At 31.1% G+C, this 23,447-nt stretch overlaps 1 protein-coding gene across 1 annotated transcript in view; it reads left to right on the forward strand.

Annotated features, from left to right (window-relative positions):
• The window catches only part of Cse1 (chromosome segregation 1), a 239,371-nt gene that overhangs the window by 158,802 nt on the left and 57,122 nt on the right, over positions 1–23,447 (forward strand). Inside the window, exon 9 of the mRNA XM_072529922.1 lies at positions 13,329–13,518. Within this exon, the coding sequence (XP_072386023.1) occupies positions 13,329–13,518 (190 nt within the window). The remainder of the gene's footprint in view (positions 1–13,328; positions 13,519–23,447) is intronic.

A 23,447-nucleotide genomic window follows, 5' to 3' on the forward strand; every position in this document is an offset into this window, starting at 1 on the left:
TATCAAATGCTTGCTGTATATCAAGGAATGCTGATAGACAGATTTGTTTCCCTTCTAGGCTCTCTTTTATTTTGTTGACTAATCTATGGCACTGTTGTATGGTTGAGTGATTTGACCGAAAACCAAACTGATGATCTGGGATAAGGTTTTCTATAGGTATTATTGTTTCTATTCTGTTAAGGATTAACCTTTCGAAGACTTTTGATAAAGTCGGAAGGAGACTTATTGGTCTGTACGAACTGGCTTCAGTTAGAGGTTTACCAGGTTTAGGTATCATTATAATTTGTGCATACTTCCATTGCACTGGAAAATAGCAGAGTCTCAGGAGGCTATTAAAAATAATGGTTATTAAGACGACACCTTTTCTTGGGAGTTTTTTAAAGATTGCGCCAGTTATAAAGTCATATCTTGGAGCTTTATGAGGGTTAAGCAGGTTGATTTCATGACGGACTTCGTTTGGTGAGAAGTATTTTAGTGGTAATGATAGCTGACAGGGTGCATTAAGGAAGTCTCTAATTTTCCCGTCGTTAATATCGTTGGCCTGTGGGGTGGAGAAGACGGTTGATAGATGTTCTGCAAATCTGTTGGATTTTTCTATATCTGAACGAGCCCAGGTTCCATCATTTTTCCGAATTGGTGATTTCATTACTACCGGCCTTTTGAATTTCTTTGTGGCTTTCCAAAGAGAGTTGTCGTCAAGAGAAAGGTTTGTGACATATCTTTCAAAAGATTCGTTTTTGGCTGTTTGGATAGCGGAATGAAGTCTGTGTGTGAGCCTGTTTAGATTTGTTTTATCTATCGCGTTTCTTGTTCTTTGCCATTTGCGACGGGCTCTTCTTCTTTCTTCTACTAGTGTTCTAGTGTGGAGGGGTATACTATACCTTTCATCAATGGTTTTTTCCTTTTCAGGAGTAGCTTTCCAAGCGGCTTGTTGTATTTGTTCCGTTAGATATTTTACAGCTTCTTCAATATCGTTTTTGTGTTTGAGTCGAATGTCAAGAGATATTTTTTCATTGATTTCTTCTTTGAATTGAACCCAATTCGTGTTACTGGAACATAGCCTTGGTGCAAGAGTTTTCCAAATTATATTGGTACTTAAAGTAATCACGATGGGACTGTGGTCCGAATATAGATCAAAACTGGGGGTAATGTCGCTGTGTATTTCAGGTATTCCCTTAGTTATAGCAAAGTCTAGCAGATCAGGAATTTTGTTGTTATCAGTGGGCCAGTATGTGGGGGTACCAGTTGTTAGGTATTTCAGGTTATTATCTTGTATGATCTTTAATAGATTTCTGCCTTTTGGAGATATCAGTCTTACTCCCCAGGTTGTATGTTTTGCATTCCAGTCCCCTGCCACTAGGAAATGTGAGCCAAGTTGTTCAAAAAACTCTCTGTATTCCTCCAGGTTGATGGTATGGCGTGGTGGGCTGTAGATAGAAGCTATTGTTAATGGGAAGGTGAGCGCTTGTACTTTTATGATAGTACTCTGAATTTTGTTGGTTATATATGGAGCAAGTTCGTAGTGTTTTATAGCTGTACGGATTATTACAACTGAACCAGCGTGGGCTGTTCCATCTGGATGGTTTGCGTAATAGACAGAGTAGTGTGGAATTTTTATAAAAGACCTCTCAGTTGTGTGACTCTCAGATACAAGTAGGATGTCTATTTTGTTTAATTTTAGAAATAGTATAATTTCTTGCACATGGTTTGTTAGACCATTTGCGTTCCACTCTGCTATTCTAAGTGAGTTAGCCATTACGACGTTCTATTTATCACTGTTGTAAGCATGCTTAGTATCATGCTGTTTTGGTTTATCAATTGTGCAAACATATTTTTAAATTCGTTGAGGAATTCTGTAAGTTTATTTGAAAGGTCTGAATTATTGTTGTTGTCTTGTGAAGAAGTATTAGTTGCAGCAACTTGAGCATATGTTACATGTGATTGGCGTATGTGGTGAGCATTATTGTTATTATTATTTAGGCTTGCAACTCTAGGTATAGGAATGCTGCTTGTTATATTTTTGTTTTTCGAATTTACTAGGTCTTTATATATAGCACATCCTTTATAGTTTGCTGGATGATTGCCATTACATAAGGCACATGTTGCTGGTGTGTCGCGTGCTTTTTTGCAGGTTTTTGTATCATGTGATCCACCGCATTTAACACAGGCGAATGGCCTCAGGCAGTAACTTTTTGAGTGCCCGTATTTTTGACACCTTGTGCATTGTACTATTGTATTTTTTATTCTAGGTGGTTCTACTGTTATTATGCAGTTTCGTAGGACTTGCAGGTTAAATATGTTTTTGTTGTTTTCATTTGGCTCTATATCGACAAAGAATAAGGGCAATGGTTCTTTGGTAACTCTATGTCTAACATTAATTTTGTTGCGAACTTTAAAACCCTTATTATTTAATTCATGCGAGATATCTCCTGTGGGTGTTGAATGATGTAATCCTCTTATGACAACTCTATAGGCCCTCTCTTGTTTCGGTTGGTAAGTGTGATGTACAATGTTTTCTTTTCTAAGGTGCTGTATGAGTCTCCTGTAGGTGTCTGAGTTTGTAGGGTTAATTTTTACTGTATTATTTGAAATGGTTTTGGTGTAATAGGTTTCGGCCGCAGTTGCAGTTGAAAGGTTTGCTATCATAGCACTATAGTCAGTAACTCCATAAATATAGATTGGTGGCGGTGAGGGATCTTTTTTGGTTATATTTGTGTTTGGTGTATTTGATAAATTGTCTGTTTGTTCATCTAGATTTTCTTTTGAGAGGGAATCAAATCTGTTTTGTGTTTGGATTTGGTTGGGAATTTCTAAAGTTTTTTGTCTTTTCACCCTTTTTCTCTTATTGCCAACTTCTTGCCAAGGATGTTTATTTTCGTTTTCTGTTTCGTTAAGTTCTACGTCGCTATCGCTATCCGTGTAGTTATTGATGTTTTGTGATGATGAGAGTGAGCATTGAGGGTTTGTGGATACTGTTGTGTATTGGGACTGAATAGGGTTTTGAGTGTTATGAATATTTTGTGCAGTTGAGTGACTAGGAAATTGTACTTGGTTTGGTATAGCTATTTGGGTTGGAATAGATATTTGGTTTAGGCATGACATTTGATTTTTTGTCTGGTTAGCAGATGGTGTTTGATTAAAATACAAAAATGGTACTTGCGGTTTTACTGCTGTTTGGTTTGACTGGCTCTGGTTATTTATTGTTGGGACATCCTGTATAGTATTCATTTGTTGATAAATTGTTTGGCCATTATTATCAAATCCTAATAAGTTCCCCGAAGGGAACATATTTCTTTTGGTTGTTTGGCTAATCACTTAGTTTTTGTTACTTTTCACTTTAACAATTTTTTGATGCTGATAAGATAATTACTAGTTAATTAGGTAGTTTTACGATAAGGAAGTTCTCTAGCGCTTTGAATGACGGTACGTGTTCACGCTTCGAGAATCAGATTGCTACTATTTCGGCAAGCAATGAAAATATATTGATATCTTTAATTAGCATCAAAAATTATAGATTTTTGTAGTTAACAAGTAGTGATGCCTAACCTCTCACTCAGCTCACTTCTTTTGTCCTTTTTGTTGACCAAACAGTATAAAACAAAAATAGTAAAAATGGGCCTGGGATTCCGGACTATAAGATTTTTTTAGAGATTTTGTTAAATAAAAAATTAAGCACAATGTTTGCGACTGGCGCATATCGTGATTATTTATACAAGGTTCATCCTGGAGTGATTCCAGCAACAATTAAAGACTTCTATGGAAAATGTCCATTATTATCTGCTTTTCGACAGATCCCGCCTGCTGTGGGAGCACGCAAAGTAGAATTCTATTTTAGTGACGTCACGTTGCCTATACAGCGTTCCACCTTAAGAAAATAACATTAGGCTTATGGAGATCAGTGTTGCCAAAACTCTCAGGCATGCGGTTTACTAGATTGTCGATATATTTTTCAAATATCCATTTTCAATTAGTATTTAACTGCAAAGTCAGAATAACAACTGAAGAACCACAACGCCTTATTATCATTATGTAGTCTCAGAGAACGACATAAAATCGCTGACATACGTACACCGTATTATTTTAAGTTGCAATTAGTAATTAGATATATGCATTCCAAGCGGTCCGTTTATTTGCTTGTAAATCTTTAATAGCCGTCAAAGTGTATGTTTAACTAAGCAATATTTTCTACTGATTTCTATGATTCATGGTATATGATATTCTTACCGAAAAACAAATAAACTGTCGTTACTATAATTAAAATAAGATAAAATAAAATTATCTTTTGTAAATGCTATTTATTTAATTAAAATCATTTTCCCTACTTTTCATCTCTTGTTCTGAATGGGCACTTTTGGTCAATTACGTTAAAAAACGTTAATTTAATTCATGTCTGTGAAAACGAAAATACAAATTATACAACCCTGAATCGTGCTTGTGTTCATCGTGGCATCGCTGCGCTTCTATCGTCTATAAAAAATACATGGCCATATAGCAACCAGTACGCCTCGTTTTGAAACGATAATTTGGTAGCATGCCGTATCGAAATTACAAAATTGTTTCGATTCTTTATGTCAATACCAATAGTTTAAGTAGTCTATATTATTTGGTTTAAGTTTAGGATTGGGAGCACAAAGCAAAAAACAGGAAAACACTACTTCACTACTAAATATCCAATAAACGTCTTACTAAACTTTAAAGTTTAAGGTTTAGTAAGAGGTTTATTGGATATAAGCATTTTGTACAATTGATATAGGGGACATGATATCCACTATGATGTGGAAAAATATGAAAAATGAAATAAAAAATGTAATAAAACCATTTTGTATTTTACAAATACTAAATATGTATATAAAGTATTTTAAATAGAATACTAAATACATTTCGAAAAAAATATTTAAAAGGTAAAATAAAAATAGGTATTTTGTATTTATATTTAAAATACATGTATTTCAAATAATTAACATCACTACATGTAAGTAAGCTTTATTTCTGTAATAAGTGTAGATATTTTGTTTTATTAAAAAGTAAGCCTTGGACACAATACAAATGCTAAACCTAAGTTGATCCTTTGATTAATGGTTGATTCCTTCAACTCATCTCCCTGCTACCATTGTTCACCCTTCAACTCATCTCCCTGCTACCACTGTTCACTCTTCAACTCATCTATCTGCTACCATTGTTTACTCTTCAACTCATTTCCCTGCTACTATTGTTCACCCTATTAATCCCGAATCTGAATCTTTTGATACTGTACCCCAATCACCTTTGATTTACATTCAATAGCCAGTGTGAGCACTCCTTCTCTGGGCAATCAAATACTGAAAAGTATTAATTTTTCAGTTACGGAACTTCCCAGTTTAATATCGGCTAACTCTACACCAGATACCTTTCTCACATCTAAATTAAAAGCCTAGCAATGTTTTCCAAACCCGACTAATACCAATGTTAATACTAAAGCTAAGCTACCAAAAGAAAATCAAATAGCTGAGCAATCTACTTCACAGCCATATACAACCAAACAGAAAAGGATACCAAATAATACAATGATTAATATGCACAAAGAACTTTTAGAAGTGCTTAAGGATAAAAGGATACCAAATAACACAATGATTAATATGCACAAATAACTTTTAGAACTGCTTAAGGATATAAACACCAGCATAAGTTCCTTAGCTTCAAGTGGTAGTCAAATAATTGAGATGTTGAAAAAGTAATGTTTATTATTGTAAATAAATGTATCTATCTATCTAAACAGCCCTAAACATCCATCCTTGGATATAGGCCTCCTCCTCCTTCCATGCCTCTCTGTCTTGGGCAAATTGCATCCATTTTGACCCGGCGTGTTTCTTTAGGTCATCTGATCACATTTGTTTTCGTTTTTGATTCGTTTTGTGATTCCACAGTCTCCAATGTATGTATAATTGTCTTAGTCCATCTTTATGCCTTAGGGTGTGTCCGGCAAACTTTCATTTAAGCTTTACTACTTGGGTTTCTTTTTCTGTCTGATAGTTTAATGTTCAGCATTTGTCTTTCCATGGATCTTTCTGTCTTTTCTTTATTTAATTTAATGATTTGTCCTACATATATATACTCTTTTACTTGTTCTATTCTTGTTTGCGCCACTGTAATTATTAGTTCTTCTTGTTGATTGGTCATGGTTCTTGTTTTACTGTAATTCATCTTCAGTCCATTAATTTTTTCCCACCATTTTAGCATTTCTACAGTTATCTCGTTCTTACTGATTTCTGGTTGGAAAGTCGGAATTAACATTTTTTATTTTTATTTGTAGTTACTTAAGGATTTCTTGTGTTGGTTTAGTTTTGTATTGTAAATAAATGTATATATATATATATATATATATATATATATATATATATATATATATATATATATATAAAGAAGTAAACGTTAAATAGTGGGTTTGCAGCAATAAAAATGAAATGTGTACTCTTTTAAATTTTTATTCCAAGCTTTCGGACATTGGTTATGTCCTTCATCAGGGATCTACAAATGTGATTAAGAAATTGTTGGTGTTGGTATAATTAATTAAAAATTGTTTCTACTTACAAACTTAACGAGGTTGTATCAACAAAGATCTATTATAATATTGATAAAATTTATCATGGTCTCTCATCTATTTTAATATATAAAAACTATTTTTATGTTTAAAATTTTAAAAAAATTATTACTGTAAATACAAAAACACTTAATTATTCTAAATAAATACGTGACATTATTTTGACAAAATTCTTTTAAATGTCAATTGATAAATTGTTGTTTGTGTTATTATTACATTTATCTAGTAGTAACAAATAGGAGAACATTTCATTTAGATGGCCAATATCCGTTTTATGATTCATTGTATTATTATTTTGGCAAATGTAGGCCATTTCAAGAAAAAGTCTTTTGGTGATGTTACTTTCCTGTTCTACTACTTTGATGTTATTATAATCTATCTGATGCCCATTTTTAAATACATGTTCACCCAATGCAGTTTTTTCAGGATGCAGTCTATTATCTGACTTGTGGGATGTAATGCGATCTTTAAGGCATCTTGATGTTTGACCATAGTATACTTGTTCACATGATCCGCACGGTATACAGTAAACAACATCTGTTAAAGACAAGAGTGCGGATTGGTCTTTAAGTTTAGAAAAAACTTTGTTAACTGTTAGTACCGTTTTATGTGCAATTTTGATATTATTAATTGATGAAAAAATTCTACTTAGTTTCTGTCCAATGTCTTTAATGTATGGAAGAGATACATATCTAATTGTAGTTTGTTGTGGTAAAGGATCTACAGGTCCAATTCTATCTTGTGATACAGACAGATTTTCTTCGTTTCTTAAATGACTAGTTAAATTTTGTGGAGTGTTAAATAAAATTTTCTTTAGTAGTATACTTGGGTATGAGTTTTCAATGAATAGGTTATAAAGGATTTTTAGATTTTTTGTATGGAAAGCGGTATCGCTGATTTTAAGGACACGATTTTTCATTTCTTTAACTAAATTCAGTTTCATCGAATATTTATGGTATGACCAATAATTTAAATATCTGCCTGAACTGAGAGGTTTTCTATACCAATCAACCAGTAAATGGGTACCTTTTCGTATTAATTTGGTATCTAAAAAAGGTACTGAACCTGTAGTATCTTCACATTCTAATGTGAATTGAATGTAGGGGTTGTAACTATTGAAATACCAAAGTATATCATTTATCCCTGTGCTTGGTAATGCTAATATTATGTCATCAACATATTTTTTTATAAAATGTAATTTATAAGGTAGGACAAGGATGATGGTGTCTAGTATGTGGTCCATTACATAACAGGAAATTATTGGTGATATAGGGTTCCCCATAGGTGTACCAAAAGTTTGTTTGTAAAATTTGTTGTTAAATGAAAAATAATTGTTTTCGAACAGAAAAGTTAACAGTTTGAAAAATGTGTCCTTATCAATGTTACAATGTTGAGCAATAATCTCCCATTTATTACTAATGGCAAGTGTACATATATCTAGATAAACATTGCTAAATAAGGATACTACATCTAGGCTTGCAATCACGTAGCCTTCTGGCAATTGTATGTTATTAAATAATTGATTAACTTGAAATGAGTCTTTAATATAGTATTCATTATCACAATTATATGCATTCGTTAAAATATCTGTTAAGTAGTTAGCAATGTTTTCTGTAGGTGTGCCAATAGAGGCTAAAAAGGGTCTAACAGATAATGGGGTTTTATGTACCTTTGGTAGACAATAAAACTTTCCAGATATACCTTTATAGTTAGATAATTTCTTTTTTGTAGCCTCATCTATTTTTGATTGTCAAACAACGATTTTACTACTTTATTACATTTTTGTTTAATTGATGAAGTTGGATCATTATTTAATGTGGTATATGATGTATCATTTTCTATTATATCAACAGAAAGATCTAAATACTTTTGTTTTTCCAAAATAACAGTGATGTTTCTTTTATCTGATCTTGTGACTATCAAATTGGGATTTTGTTTTAAGAATTTTTTAGTTTTTATTAATAAAAGATTAAATATTGAGTTATTAAATTTGGAATTGTTAACTGAATTCGTTAAAATATTTACTGATCTTGCTGTAAGGATAGTTTTAGTGTCTTTATCAGATACATTTACAAGAATATTATCAATGTCTGCTAAAATTCTTTTTATAGAGATATCTTTACCAATTTGTGGTTGAATACTAAACTTAGGACCTAGAGACAGAAATTTCATAATATCATCTGGTATATTAATATCAGAAAGATTTTTAATCCATCTAGGATTAGTTTTAAGTTTAGAATCTAGTTCTTTATTTAATAATTTATTAAATTTTTTAAGATTTTTTTCTTTCGTCTCATGAAAAGTTCTGTTATAGGTTCTAAGTTGAGAACTATAAAAATGATCAAAAATGTCACTATTTGTTAAGTTTGAAATTTCAAATTTCAAAATATATATATATATTTATATATACATAAAAAGTATACCGTGCGGATCATGTGAACAAGTATACTATGGTCAAACATCAAGATGCCTTAAAGATCGCATTACATCCCACAAGTCAGATAATAGACTGCATCCTGAAAAAACTGCATTGGGTGAACATGTATTTAAAAATGGGCATCAGATAGATTATAATAACATCAAAGTAGTAGAACAGGAAAGTAACATCACCAAAAAAATTTTTCTTGAAATGGCCTACATTTGCCAAAATAATAATACAATGAATCATAAAACGGATATTGGCCATCTAAATGAAATGTTCTCCTATTTGTTACTACTAGATAAATGTAATAATAACACAAACAACAATTTATCAATTGACATTTAAAAGAATTTTGTCAAAATAATGTCACGTATTTATTTAGAATAATTAAGTGTTTTTGTATTTACAGTAATAATTTTTTTAAAATTTTAAACATAAAAATAGTTTTTATATATTAAAATAGATGAGAGACCATGATAAATTTTATCAATATTATAATAGATCTTTGTTGATACAACCTCGTTAAGTTTGTAAGTAGAAACAATTTTTAATTAATTATACCAACACCAACAATTTCTTAATCACATTTGTAGCTCCCTGATGAAGGACATAACCAATGTCCGAAAGCTTGGAATAAAAATTTAAAAGAGTACACATTTCATTTTTATTGCTGCAAACCCACTATTTAACGTTTACTTCCTTACGTTGTCAGCAAATACTTCTGGTTCATTGTCAACTACAGGTATGGGTTTTTACCAAGAGATTCGATCTACTTTTGGAACTTTAGCTGTTGATAAAATGAAATCATGGTCACGAAATCACATCAAACTCGCCAAAGAATATAACCACAGATGTTTTCTTTTAAAATGTAGAAAAACAGGATTGTTACCACCACATATCCAACAAGTTATAAAGCCAATTCAAAACCTCTTATATGGACAAGACATCCATAATACACATGAAAAACAATTCAGGTTAGGAAATAAACTTTTAAATTCAGAAATTTGTAATAATCACAAATTAATAAAAAAGTTAGAGTCATTAAACAGTTCATTAAAATTGGAAATTTCAAACTTAACAAATAGTGACATTTTTGATCATTTTTATAGTTCTCAACTTAGAACCTATAACAGAACTTTTCATGAGACGAAAGAAAAAAAATCTTAAAAAATTTAATAAATTATTAAATAAAGAACTAGATTCTAAACTTAAAACTAATCCTAGATGGATTAAAAATCTTTCTGATATTAATATACCAGATGATATTATGAAATTTCTGTCTCTAGGTCCTAAGTTTAGTATTCAACCACAAATTGGTAAAGATATCTCTATAAAAAGAATTTTAGCAGACATTGATAATATTCTTGTAAATGTATCTGATAAAGACACTAAAACTATCCTTACAGCAAGATCAGTAAATATTTTAACGAATTCAGTTAACAATTCCAAATTTAATAACTCAATATTTAATCTTTTATTAATAAAAACTAAAAAATTCTTAAAACAAAATCCCAATTTGATAGTCACAAGATCAGATAAAAGAAACATCACTGTTATTTTGGAAAAACAAAAGTATTTAGATCTTTCTGTTGATATAATAGAAAATGATACATCATATACCACATTAAATAATGATCCAACTTCATCAATTAAACAAAAATGTAATAAAGTAGTAAAATCGTTGTTTGACAATCAAAAAATAGATGAGGCTACAAAAAAGAAATTATCTAACTATAAAGGTATATCTGGAAAGTTTTATTGTCTACCAAAGGTACATAAAACCCCATTATCTGTTAGACCCATTTTAGCCTCTATTGGCACACCTACAGAAAACATTGCTAACTACTTAACAGATATTTTAACGAATGCATATAATTGTGATAATGAATACTATATTAAAGACTCATTTCAAGTTAATCAATTATTTAATAACATACAATTGCCAGAAGGCTACGTGATTGCAAGCCTAGATGTAGTATCCTTATTTAGCAATGTTTATCTAGATATATGTACACTTGCCATTAGTAATAAATGGGAGATTATTGCTCAACATTGTAACATTGATAAGGACACATTTTTCAAACTGTTAACTTTTCTGTTCGAAAACAATTATTTTTCATTTAACAACAAATTTTACAAACAAACTTTTGGTACACCTATGGGGAACCCTATATCACCAATAATTTCCTGTTATGTAATGGACCACATACTAGACACCATCATCCTTGTCCTACCTTATAAATTACATTTTATAAAAAAATATGTTGATGACATAATATTAGCATTACCAAGCACAGGGATAAATGATATACTTTGGTATTTCAATAGTTACAACCCCTACATTCAATTCACATTAGAATGTGAAGATACTACAGGTTCAGTACCTTTTTTAGATACCAAATTAATACGAAAAGGTACCCATTTACTGGTTGATTGGTATAGAAAACCTCTCAGTTCAGGCAGATATTTAAATTATTGGTCATACCATAAATATTCGATGAAACTGAATTTAGTTAAAGAAATGAAAAATCGTGTCCTTAAAATCAGCGATACCGCTTTCCATACAAAAAATCTAAAAATCCTTTATAACCTATTCATTGAAAACTCATACCCAAGTATACTACTAAAGAAAATTTTATTTAACACTCCACAAAATTTAACTAGTCATTTAAGAAACGAAGAAAATCTGTCTGTATCACAAGATAGAATTGGACCTGTAGATCCTTTACCACAACAAACTACAATTAGATATGTATCTCTTCCATACATTAAAGACATTGGACAGAAACTAAGTAGAATTTTTTCATCAATTAATAATATCAAAATTGCACATAAAACGGTACTAACAGTTAACAAAGTTTTTTCTAAACTTAAAGACCAATCCGCACTCTTGTCTTTAACAGATGTTGTTTACTGTATACCGTGCGGATCATGTGAACAAGTATACTATGGTCAAACATCAAGATGCCTTAAAGATCGCATTACATCCCACAAGTCAGATAATAGACTGCATCCTGAAAAAACTGCATTGGGTGAACATGTATTTAAAAATGGGCATCAGATAGATTATAATAACATCAAAGTAGTAGAACAGGAAAGTAACATCACCAAAAGACTTTTTCTTGAAATGGCCTACATTTGCCAAAATAATAATACAATGAATCATAAAACGGATATTGGCCATCTAAATGAAATGTTCTCCTATTTGTTACTACTAGATAAATGTAATAATAACACAAACAACAATTTATCAATTGACATTTAAAAGAATTTTGTCAAAATAATGTCACGTATTTATTTAGAATAATTAAGTGTTTTTGTATTTACAGTAATAATTTTTTTAAAATTTTAAACATAAAAATAGTTTTTATATATTAAAATAGATGAGAGACCATGATAAATTTTATCAATATTATAATAGATCTTTGTTGATACAACCTCGTTAAGTTTGTAAGTAGAAACAATTTTTAATTAATTATACCAACACCAACAATTTCTTAATCACATTTGTAGCTCCCTGATGAAGGACATAACCAATGTCCGAAAGCTTGGAATAAAAATTTAAAAGAGTACACATTTCATTTTTATTGCTGCAAACCCACTATTTAACGTTTACTTCCTTACGTTGTCAGCAAATACTTCTGGTTCATTATATATATATATATATATATATATATATATATATATATATATATATATATATATATATATATATATATATATATTATTTTTTGTGATTATTTGTCCTGTTTAATAATTATGAAATAAAGTGATTGGACATTGTATGTATTTCTAAAAATAATTTTTCTCATATGAAATTTCATGATTATCCCTTTTTGCCATGTTCAAAACTTTAACACAATTTTACAGTTTACAAAATAAAAATAAAAATATTTTCAGTTTTTCCTTTTTCCTGTCACTGTCAATTTATTTTAATAATCTTAGATAGAACACCAACATTTCGTACAATATTTTCAAGATGAATAGTATGTTCACGATGTTTACCGAATGACGGTTTCTACTATCGTATTCTATTTGGCGTGCTTCAAAAATGGTTTCCACAACGAAACTTTTACGTGACGTCACTAAAATAGAATTCTATTTTGCGTGCTCCCTATACTGGACTGACTGGACTATTAGACTACCTTAATAATTTATATGCTGGATAGTTTATGTTTTCTTTTTTACTAACTAACATAAATCCACAGATGAAATAGAAAAGGTATTTGCTTCTGTTTTTTTATATCTGACAATTCTATATTACGCAGCTGTATACAAGTGTTTTTTTTTTCTAGATTTCATTTTATTGTTGATATTTATTTTTTATAGGTGATGCTTGGAAAATATGTGGAAAATGCCAAGCAGTATTGGAGAAGCAAAGATGCTGCGTTATATCTTGTAACCTCACTAGTTAGTAGAGGTGCTACTCAAAAACATGGAGTTACACAAACTAGTCAGCTGGTCGATATCAATCAGTTTTGTCAACAACACGTATTGTCAGAATTAGAAAGGCCTGATGGTAAGAACGTTGTACTTCGATTATATTTATTTGTTATACATTAAAAACGTAATTTCTACGAGTAATATGCTATACTTTAAACTTAATGCGTCAAGGTCGTGACGATCTTTACCTTAGAGTGGATCTTGATTATTGGAGTTTAGTGACACCGGGATGTAGCTAAAGGTTATAAATAGCGCATATATTTGAGAAGTACGTCAGTAAGTGGAAGACATTAAAAATATTGCCACACCTCCTTTGATTTCTGCCACAGTTTCAGTGGCCACCAACGAAATAAATATCTTTGAAACGAAAAAACGTAAAGTGTTAATAATATTACACATTTCACCATAACTTCCGTTACAGTTATCATCATAACCGATCATCCTTAATATTTCAATACGATCTTTTTCACTTCTGATTTTCACTGATTACAATCAACCATTGTTAGTCTACAAATTATTTCTGTGAATTTGTTGGGCAACAGTCACCTACTAGTTAGTACTCATTTATTTCTTACTAAATTATTTTAGTCCAAAAAACTTTTAAGCTACGAGTTAAAGTTTTTTTGTCATTAGAGTAGTAAATAAATTAATACGCTTACACATCGACAGAATGTGAACTTTTGCTAGAATTTTGAACATTTGAAGCGATTTTTTTAAGTTACGTTCATTGGTCTCAGTAAATAAATTTACCTATTCTTTACGTCATGTAAAGTGATTTGTTTCGTTGGTTTTTACAAATTTTTCTACCAAACAGGGAATTTGTGAATTAGTAATAACAAGTACTTTTAAAATCTGGTAAAAATGTTTCCCAATGGAAAAACATTAACATACATTTATTAATTAATTAACATAAAATACATATCTTCCATCATCATCATCATTCTCAACATATTCTACCGATTATGGTGCAGCCTCCCTTACATATTCATTCTTTAGTTCTGCCCACGATTGTATAAAATTCGCTTGTCTGTGCCATGTTGTACTGGCTTGTTTCCTTATGTCATAGCCATATCTAAAATTTGGACGTATTCTTGGTCTCTTGACGCCTCTTGGATACCACAGTGTAATTCTAGTGGACCATCTATTGTCAGTTCTTCTTGCTAAATGTCCTACCCACTGCCATTTTAAAAGTTTAATTCTATGTAATTCTATATAAACAACTATAGAACAAGTAAAAGAATATGTATATTTGGGACAACTAGTTAAATTAAATACCCAAACAAATTGGAACATATTTCGAGGTGCACTTACAACAAATATCAATGAATTTGCCACTCAAAACAGAAATATAAATAGAAAACGCTGTACAATATCTTACTACTTCCATACAAAAGGCGGGATGGAGTGCTACTCCTGAACAGACCATATGGAGGGAAAGCATAAATTGCTCTCTCGGTGCAAAAATATTGATTGAAGAGAAAAGAAAACTAAGGAGAAGGTGGCAAAACACACACGCATCTATTGAGAAAGAAAACCTAAACAGAATTACCAGAAGACTTAAAAATCTGTTAAAGGTAGAAAAAAATAAGCGGATCCAAACTTATCTAGAAAATCTGACGCCGTTCAAAGATACAAACTATTCTTTATGGAAAGTGAGAAGATTAAAAGGACCACAAGACTCCCAAAGTATTTAGTCTATTTACCAGAGAACTGCCCGTATAACAAGAAGAAACACTTCATTCTTTTCTTGGCCATCCATATCAAATGGAACTACCAATCTCCCAATTAAACATTAAATAAGTAAAACAGATTAAAAAAATGAGATAAAACCCATCAAGGCGCTACGATCTCATTACAGGTATGGTCCTTCAAGAACTAACCCATGATTGCTACAGAATAATTACTATGATCTTCAATGCTATGTTAAGTCTGCACTACTTCGCTTTGCAATGGAAACTGGCACCGATTAGTTTACTCCCAGTCATTTCTAAGGTTTTTGAAAAACTTCTGTTGAGAAAAATCAAACCAATATTGGACAAAAATAGTCTTATACCTGACTATCAATTTGGATTTCGTAACCATCACGCTACAATAGAACAAGTTCACAGATTATACAGAACTAGTCTCGAAAACAAGCAATGCTATACTGCAGCCTTTTTAGATGCCTCTCATTCTTTTGACAAGGTGTGGCACACAGGAATTCAGTACAAGTTAAAGAAAAACCTACCTTACACTTACTTCAAACTGCTTAAATCATACCTTACAGAAAGAAGATATCTAGTAAGGTATAGTGAAGCCTATACAAAACTCTACCCCATTATATCTGGTGTACCTCAGGGTAGTGTGCTCGGACCGATCTTGTACCTGCTATATACGGCTGACTTACCAACAAGTAATAAACTTACGCTTGCAACATTTGCAGATGATACTCCTTACAACAAAACTAATGAATGGTTTAAACTCTGGAGAATTAAAGTAAATCTCTCAAAATCCACACATATTACATTTACTCTAAGAAGAGGTATATGTCCACAAGTTAACCTCGGTGGACATATTTTACTCCAAAAAGATAACGTAAAATATCTAGGCATTCATCTGGACAAACGATTAACATGGACCAAACATACAGTGGCTCACAGCTTAAATGATGCAATCGCTACTCAATAAAACTAGCTTCTGTCAGTGGCTCAATATTTATTAGAAAACAATTACATACTGAAATTAAATTACTAAAAGTCTTATAAAATAGTATAAGCTATTTTTTGGATTTCAAATATACCATACTTAAATAACAATAAATATTTAGTTATTGTATGTATGATTTTGGTGCCACAGTTAAATTGATGCAAACTTAAAAACAAGAAAATTAATAAAGAAAACCAACTCGACGCATTGAAAAATAATTGCTAATATTTTGTAAATTCTCCTTTATTATTAATTACAGCCTGTAGTTGTCTAGGCGTTGATTGGACCAACTTTCTAGTGTCCTCTGGGGAAATTGTGTCCCAAGCAGCAGTAATTTTTACTTTCAATTCATTTCTATTTGATATTGGGGTACTATTTACTTTATTTTTTAAGCCAACCACAAATTTTCAATACCATTCAAATCTGGTGACTAGGCTGGTGTTTTAATGGCATTTCGGCAATCATAAAGCAACCAAGTACGAACTCGACAACGTGTGTTTTGGATCGTTGTCCTAATAAAATTGGTAATTGTTATTGATACCTAATTTTTGAGTACTAGCGGCGAGATGCTGGCTTACCCCCACATCATGACCCTAACTTCACCGTGAGTTACCATAGCTTTCATATTTTTTAATTTTTGTTCTTCGTTCGGCATTCCCCACACCGATATGTTTCCATCGGACCAAAACAAGTTTATTTTGGTTTCATGAGCAAATATTACTGAATTCTAAATGCTCAAATCTTTCTTAATATGCTCCCTGGCGAACTGCAATCTAATACGTCTGTTTCTTTGGCTAATAAAAAGTTTATTTCTAGAAGTTCGACCATGTAGATTATTCTTTCGTAATATCGGTCCAATAGTTTCGGGGATACATCTTTTTCCAAACTGTCTTTCTACCTCATCACACTTGTGGTGCATTTTTTTAAGGATTATTTGCTATTTCTCTGACAATCCATCTTTCTTCATGTTCGGTAAAAATCCTATTTGGAGCTAACCTTGATTTATTGTCAACTTTAGTTTCATTTCGGTAAAGGTTCAACAATGTGCTAAACTGTTGTTGAACATTTATTTACCATTTTGGATATCTCTTTAATAATTAAATTTCTTTCACTAATCGTAGTTCGGCGACCCATTCTTAAATAATTTTGTTATTTGCCGATTAAATACTTTTAAATGTCAAATTATACATAAAATGAACTACAATATGAATTTAATGCAACGCCTACTTCGCAAATTATAAATTTATAAGTTGTGTTATGCTTCATCTTATCTGCATCATTTAAACTGTGATATCAAAATCATATATAAATTAATTAAATATGTATTATTATTTAAGTCTGGTATATTTGAAACCCAAAAAATAGCTTATGCTATTGTAGAAGACTTATAGTAATTTAATTTCAGTATGTAATTTTTTTCTAAAAAATATTGAGCCACTGACACAAGCTAGTGTCATTGAGTAGCGACTGCATCATTGAAGCTGTGAGCCACTGGATATAGACGAAAATACTACAACTAGGAATTTTAAACATAAAGCTTTACTGGATGCTGGGAAAAAACTCTCAACAGCAAACAACTATCGATCGACAACAAGCTGCTGATATACAAAGTTATAGTAAAACCCGTTTGGTCATATGGTTCGCAGCTAGCAAATCTAATGTTATGAAAATACAAAGATTTCAATCAAAACTCTAAGTTCACTCGCTAATACCCCTTGGTATATCCAGAATGGCGCCTTACATAGAGATCTGCAGGTACTAACAGTCTCTGAAGAGTGCAAAAATATTTCAATTTCTGAACAATATCAAAACAGGTTGCGCGTGGATTCTAACATCCTAGCATACAATTTTCTCCACAACCAACATGCGAAGAGATTGAAGCGATATGATTCCTTGGGCCTACTAAACCGTTCCCGACAATGCCTACAGTAGTGGAAGCTACGCCTTCAACAGCACCCAGCCATTGAGATCTGTGCTGCTTTTAGTATTCGTGTTTGCGTATCTGTGTATGTACGCATCCCACCGGTAAACTAGCCAATATTTATGTTATGATGCTTTGGTCACTGGACCTTACATCTCTCTGACATTGTAAAGACAAACAATTTTACTTATTGTTTTTGTTGGGAAACAGATTGTAAAAAATCTTCTTCTTCTTCTTTGTGTGCCGTGCTTGTATTCAAGCGTTGGCTATCGTCATATTGACAAGCTGATGAAATCTTAGATGTTAATAAAAAAGTCTAGCAACAATATTACTACAGGGATATTAAAGACTAAGGCTATAACATATTATCATCCATATCAGACAACAGGTTTAGGAAATTCGAGACATCAAAAATGTTCCATTTTTAAGGTGGTGCGATAATTTTGCTCAGTGTATATATACAAATATCTTATCAACTATATATATATATATATATATATATATATATATATATATATATATATATATATATATCTGATTTGAAAGGTTTCCTAATCGCCTTTGCAACGATGCAATTATTTGAATATGTATTTCTATAAGGTTAACCAAAACTGTTGGTTTGTTAATGCAGTTAACTTATAATATATGTTTATTAATATACAATAAAATTATAACAACTATTGCAACTGACGACCTTCAGCAATGATGTAATGCGAAAGACGGGTAATAAATTCTTTCCTGACGTAATTTATTGTAGCGAATGAATATTTATTCTAATTCCGTTTTATTAACTAAGTACATAATTTTGATTAACTCTGTAGAAATAAATATTCGAATAATAAATCGTTGTAATGGCGATTAGGAAGGATGCCTTTCAAATGAGGTGTCCCGTCACCTCGGTTGGTTTTTTAAAAAATCGTCGATTAGTTCATTACGCCAACACTGTTGACGTAATGTCCAGCAGATATATAGCAATTGATGGCCATTTAAAAATTAAAATTGATGAGTTTTAAGATTTTATTAAAAGTGGTCTGTTTCTGAAATGATGAATTTATTCCATACTTTTGCAATATACTTACTGAGTACATAATTTTCGTCAACCCTGTAAAAATAAATATTTGAATAATACATCGTTGCAAAGGCGATTAGGAGACTTTTCAAATGAGATGTCCAAAAATTGATAGGTTAAGTGCTTTTTAATGCTTCACATTTCTTCGCATAAATACAGAAATGCAGACCAGGCTAAAGATTAGCTGTCATTTAACAACCCCTTTAAAAACATGTATTATAAAAATTTTTTTTACAAAAAATATATTTGTGGCAACTTTTAATTTTTTAATGAATTTAAATATTCACAAATAAAAAAAAATAAATAAGCAAGGCGATATTTTAACTCAGAAAGTTGGTATTTTGACAGGGTATTTTTTTAATATTAAATTTTCTACCTGCCAGGTGATCAAAAAACTAGGCGTGCATATGAGTGAAAATCGCTATAGATAACCTGACGATACCCATGGTGGTGTGCCTTAAAATTTTGAAGTGATTTCAATTGTAAAATACTACTAATACTTATCCCACGTCTGATGAAAAAATTATAATATCGGTTAATAAAGAAGTGTATGTTATTTGTGCAAGACGCGATGGAAAAATTATTTATTTTGTTGAAAAAACTTTGATAAAAGTCGTGAAGTGTTGGGAATACGAGAAAAACATGGGTTAAAATATACTTAATAATGTTATTTTACCAGTGAATCGTAAACTTGAAGACGGCTATCATATTAATTGTTATAAAAATTTAAATACACATCTACAGCTGAAATTCATCTCAATGTTGATCAAGTGAATGTTACTGACGATGATAATATCCAAGAAACTCCAGCTATACCAAAAAATTGTATTTTTTGCGTCAAAAATGCTAAAAAACACCAAGGCAAACATCAAACGTTTTGTGAATGGGTTAAAAAAGTTCTAGAGAAGTCTATTGTTTGTAATCATCGTATATGCTGAAAAGGTATTTTAATAAATGACGTGTTATGTTCTAATTAAAATTTCTGATACAGATATTTTAATAATTATGCTTGAAAACATGGATCATTAAAAGTGACGACCTGGAGATTTTTATGGAGAATGGTACTGGACATTCGAAAAGATACATAAATATAACAAAGCTACGCATGTTATTGGATCCATCTTTATGTACGAGTTTGTCTGCTTTCCACGCATTAACTGGATGCGATTATAATCTTTTTTTTTTCAGAAAGGCCAGAGAAGACCTTTTAAAATATCAATTATCAGAGAGCATTAATGGATCTTGGAGTTGCCCACGTTACCGGTTCGCTCGATGAAATTTTCGAAACTTTAGAAGAATTTTTGTGCAAAATTTATGGTTAAAAAAATTCATCAAATATAAGTAAAAAAAATAAGTGAGAAATCTAATATAAATAAAATATATAACAATTACTCCAAAATTTTGAGGCACAACAGCATGGGTATTGCCAGGTCACGTGATTTTGCTCGAGCCAATCGAGTCGCATCTCGTCGAAATTCCCTGTAGCACTTTTCACCCACACGCACACGTAATTTTTTTGATTACCCCACCTTACTCACCAAAATGACCTGTCTGTTTTAGTATTTATTATTTAGTATTTATATATTTTTTGTATTTATTTGCAATATAGTTTTGCAAACACCTTGCAAAGTTAATATTCCTCCCAAATCGCCGCTTCTATTTAGAAAAATAAAAACTGGTACGATTATTTATCCTCTAGAGTTGAATCGATTTCATTAATTGTGAATTTCTAGGACCGTTCATAGGCGTCCGTTTTGGGTAGGTCAACGGGTATTTTAACTAACTTAATCTTAACTATTTTAAATAACTTTTTTATCTGTAACTTTTAAGCATTTGTGGTAGTAGATTATTAAATTTTCAGATATTCTAATACTAAAAGGTGTATCCTACAGACTTAAAGTAAGAGTACCTTTTAGTACTAGAATATCTAAAAATTTAATAATCTAGTAGCACAAATGCTTAAAAGTTGCAGACAAAAAAGTTATGCGTTAAAATACCCCTACCCAAAACGGACGCCTATGAACGGTACTACAGAATCGATTCAACTCTGGACGATAAATAGTCGTACCAGTTTTCATTTTTCTAAATAGAAGCGTTCTGGAGTTATTAAAAAAAAACTACTTACAGGGCGCCATCTTCAAAGAGCTCTAGCTCCTTTAGGAAGCATTTTCGGACTATAGGTAAATTAAGTTAAATCGTCTTAAAATTATCTGAGGAATCTGCGGTTTTCGTTTATCAGTAGAGTTTCTGGACACCCTGTATAGTTATATTTTGTTACACTGTTTAGCCATAAGCCAGAACATGATGATTTATAAGATACCGACATGCAGCGAAGTGATGTTTTATATTTTTCTATGCACATATATTTTTATATATGTGCATATATAATAATAACTGTGAACAGCAAACTTAAAATACACATATTTCTTAATGTCTCACTGCGCGTTAAAGGGTAGAAAATGCCAATTTCAATCCACAAGGAAACAAAGTTCCTGTATTTGGCTGTATACCATATATTAAAAAATTTTGAATAAAATCCTTTATAAAAAGGTATATAAAAAACCCAGTTGGGCTATGTTGCATTGACAAAACGTTTTCGGAATAAATATTCCATCATCAGTGTCCTAAAATAGTATTTAACCACTTAATTAAAAAGAACATGAAATGATTTAAGTTTTGACTAAGGTTAATGTAAAAGTGTGGTTAATACTTACTAGTTAATAAATGGATGTAGCCACTAAATATGTGGGTAAAAACCCTTTAAAAATTATTAAATAAGATTTGATTTACATTATGTCTAATTTACAGTTAAGATGTTAAAGTTACCGTTGGATTGGTAACATGGCGACATATGACTCTACATTAGTTGCGAGTCCTGAGACGGTATGTCTACGAGGACTTTGTCAAAGCAACTGATTGAAATGACAATCTTGGCAGGTTAAGACGGAAGTTATGACAGAGCAGTCAGTGTAACTGTATATGTCTATTTAAGACAGAAGCCAACGTTGTTTAAAATTGTGAAAGTTGAAATAAAATAAAATTGTTAACATTAACAATGTTATTGTTTTAAATTATGTATGTGAAATGAAATTGTGGTGAGAAAATTATGTGATTATAGTTAGGCAACACTGTATAGTTGGTTGCCTAACTATAATCACATAATTTTCTCACCACAATTTCATTTCACATACATAATTTAAAACAATAACATTGATGGTTGATACTGTTATAATTTTATTTTATTTCAACTTTCACAATTTTAAACAACGTTGGCTTCTGTCTTAAATAGACATATACAGTTACACTGACTGCTCTGTCATAACTTCCGTCTTAACCTGCCAAGATTGTCATTTCAATCAGTTGCTTTGACAAAGTCCTCGTAGACATACCGTTTCAGGACTCGCAACTAATGTAGAGTCATATGTCGCCATGTTACCAATCCAACGGTAACTTTAACATCTTAACTATAAATTAGACATAATGTAAATCAAATCTTATTTAATAATTTTTAAAGGGTTTTTACCCACATATTTAGTGGCTACATCCATGTATTAACTAGTAAGTATTAACCACACTTTTACATTAACCTTAGTCAAAACTTAAATCATTTCATGTTCTTTTTAATTAAGTGGTTAAATACTATTTTAGGACACTGATGATGAAATATTTATTCCGAAAACGTTTTGTCAATGCAACATAGCCCAACTGGGTTTTTTATATACCTTTTTATAAAGGATTTTATTCAAAATGCCAATTAGTATATCATAAGCTTGCGCCCTAAACATAAGGATTTTATTTATTATATCTACTCGATCTGAAATATTAACATAATAAAAATGTAACTTTTATCCTGATTAATTTAGCAATCTAATTATTTTTGTTATTTTACAACTGTACTGTCTGAATGTTTTTTTAAAATAAATTGAAAAAATTAGGAGCAGGCCAATGCTCGAAATGAAGAAATAATGTTCGAGACGCGAGTATTTACGGAATATTGCATACTGGAGATAAAACAAATATACTATCTAAATACAGCATTACTCAACCAAGTACACTTAGTTAAAAATATATGCTAGGATATTGAAACCATGGCCAATAATAACAAATATTATATGCGATAAAGGGTTCGTTAAAGGTGGTTTTAAAATGCCACTTATCGTTCGTGATTAACAGAAAAAGTTTGAGATTAACCTTAAAAAAATCTGATTATATTTTATTATATTAGATTATCTTAGAAACTGGTTAACCGAAAAAGACGTACCATTTGGAGATGGCATGCTAAAAAAGGAACTTGTAAAGGTATTTTCTAATCATAAGTTATAAATTAAAA

This window comes from Diabrotica undecimpunctata, chromosome 4, assembly GCF_040954645.1.
Source record: "Diabrotica undecimpunctata isolate CICGRU chromosome 4, icDiaUnde3, whole genome shotgun sequence".
Classification (NCBI taxonomy): Eukaryota; Metazoa; Arthropoda; class Insecta; order Coleoptera; family Chrysomelidae; genus Diabrotica; species Diabrotica undecimpunctata.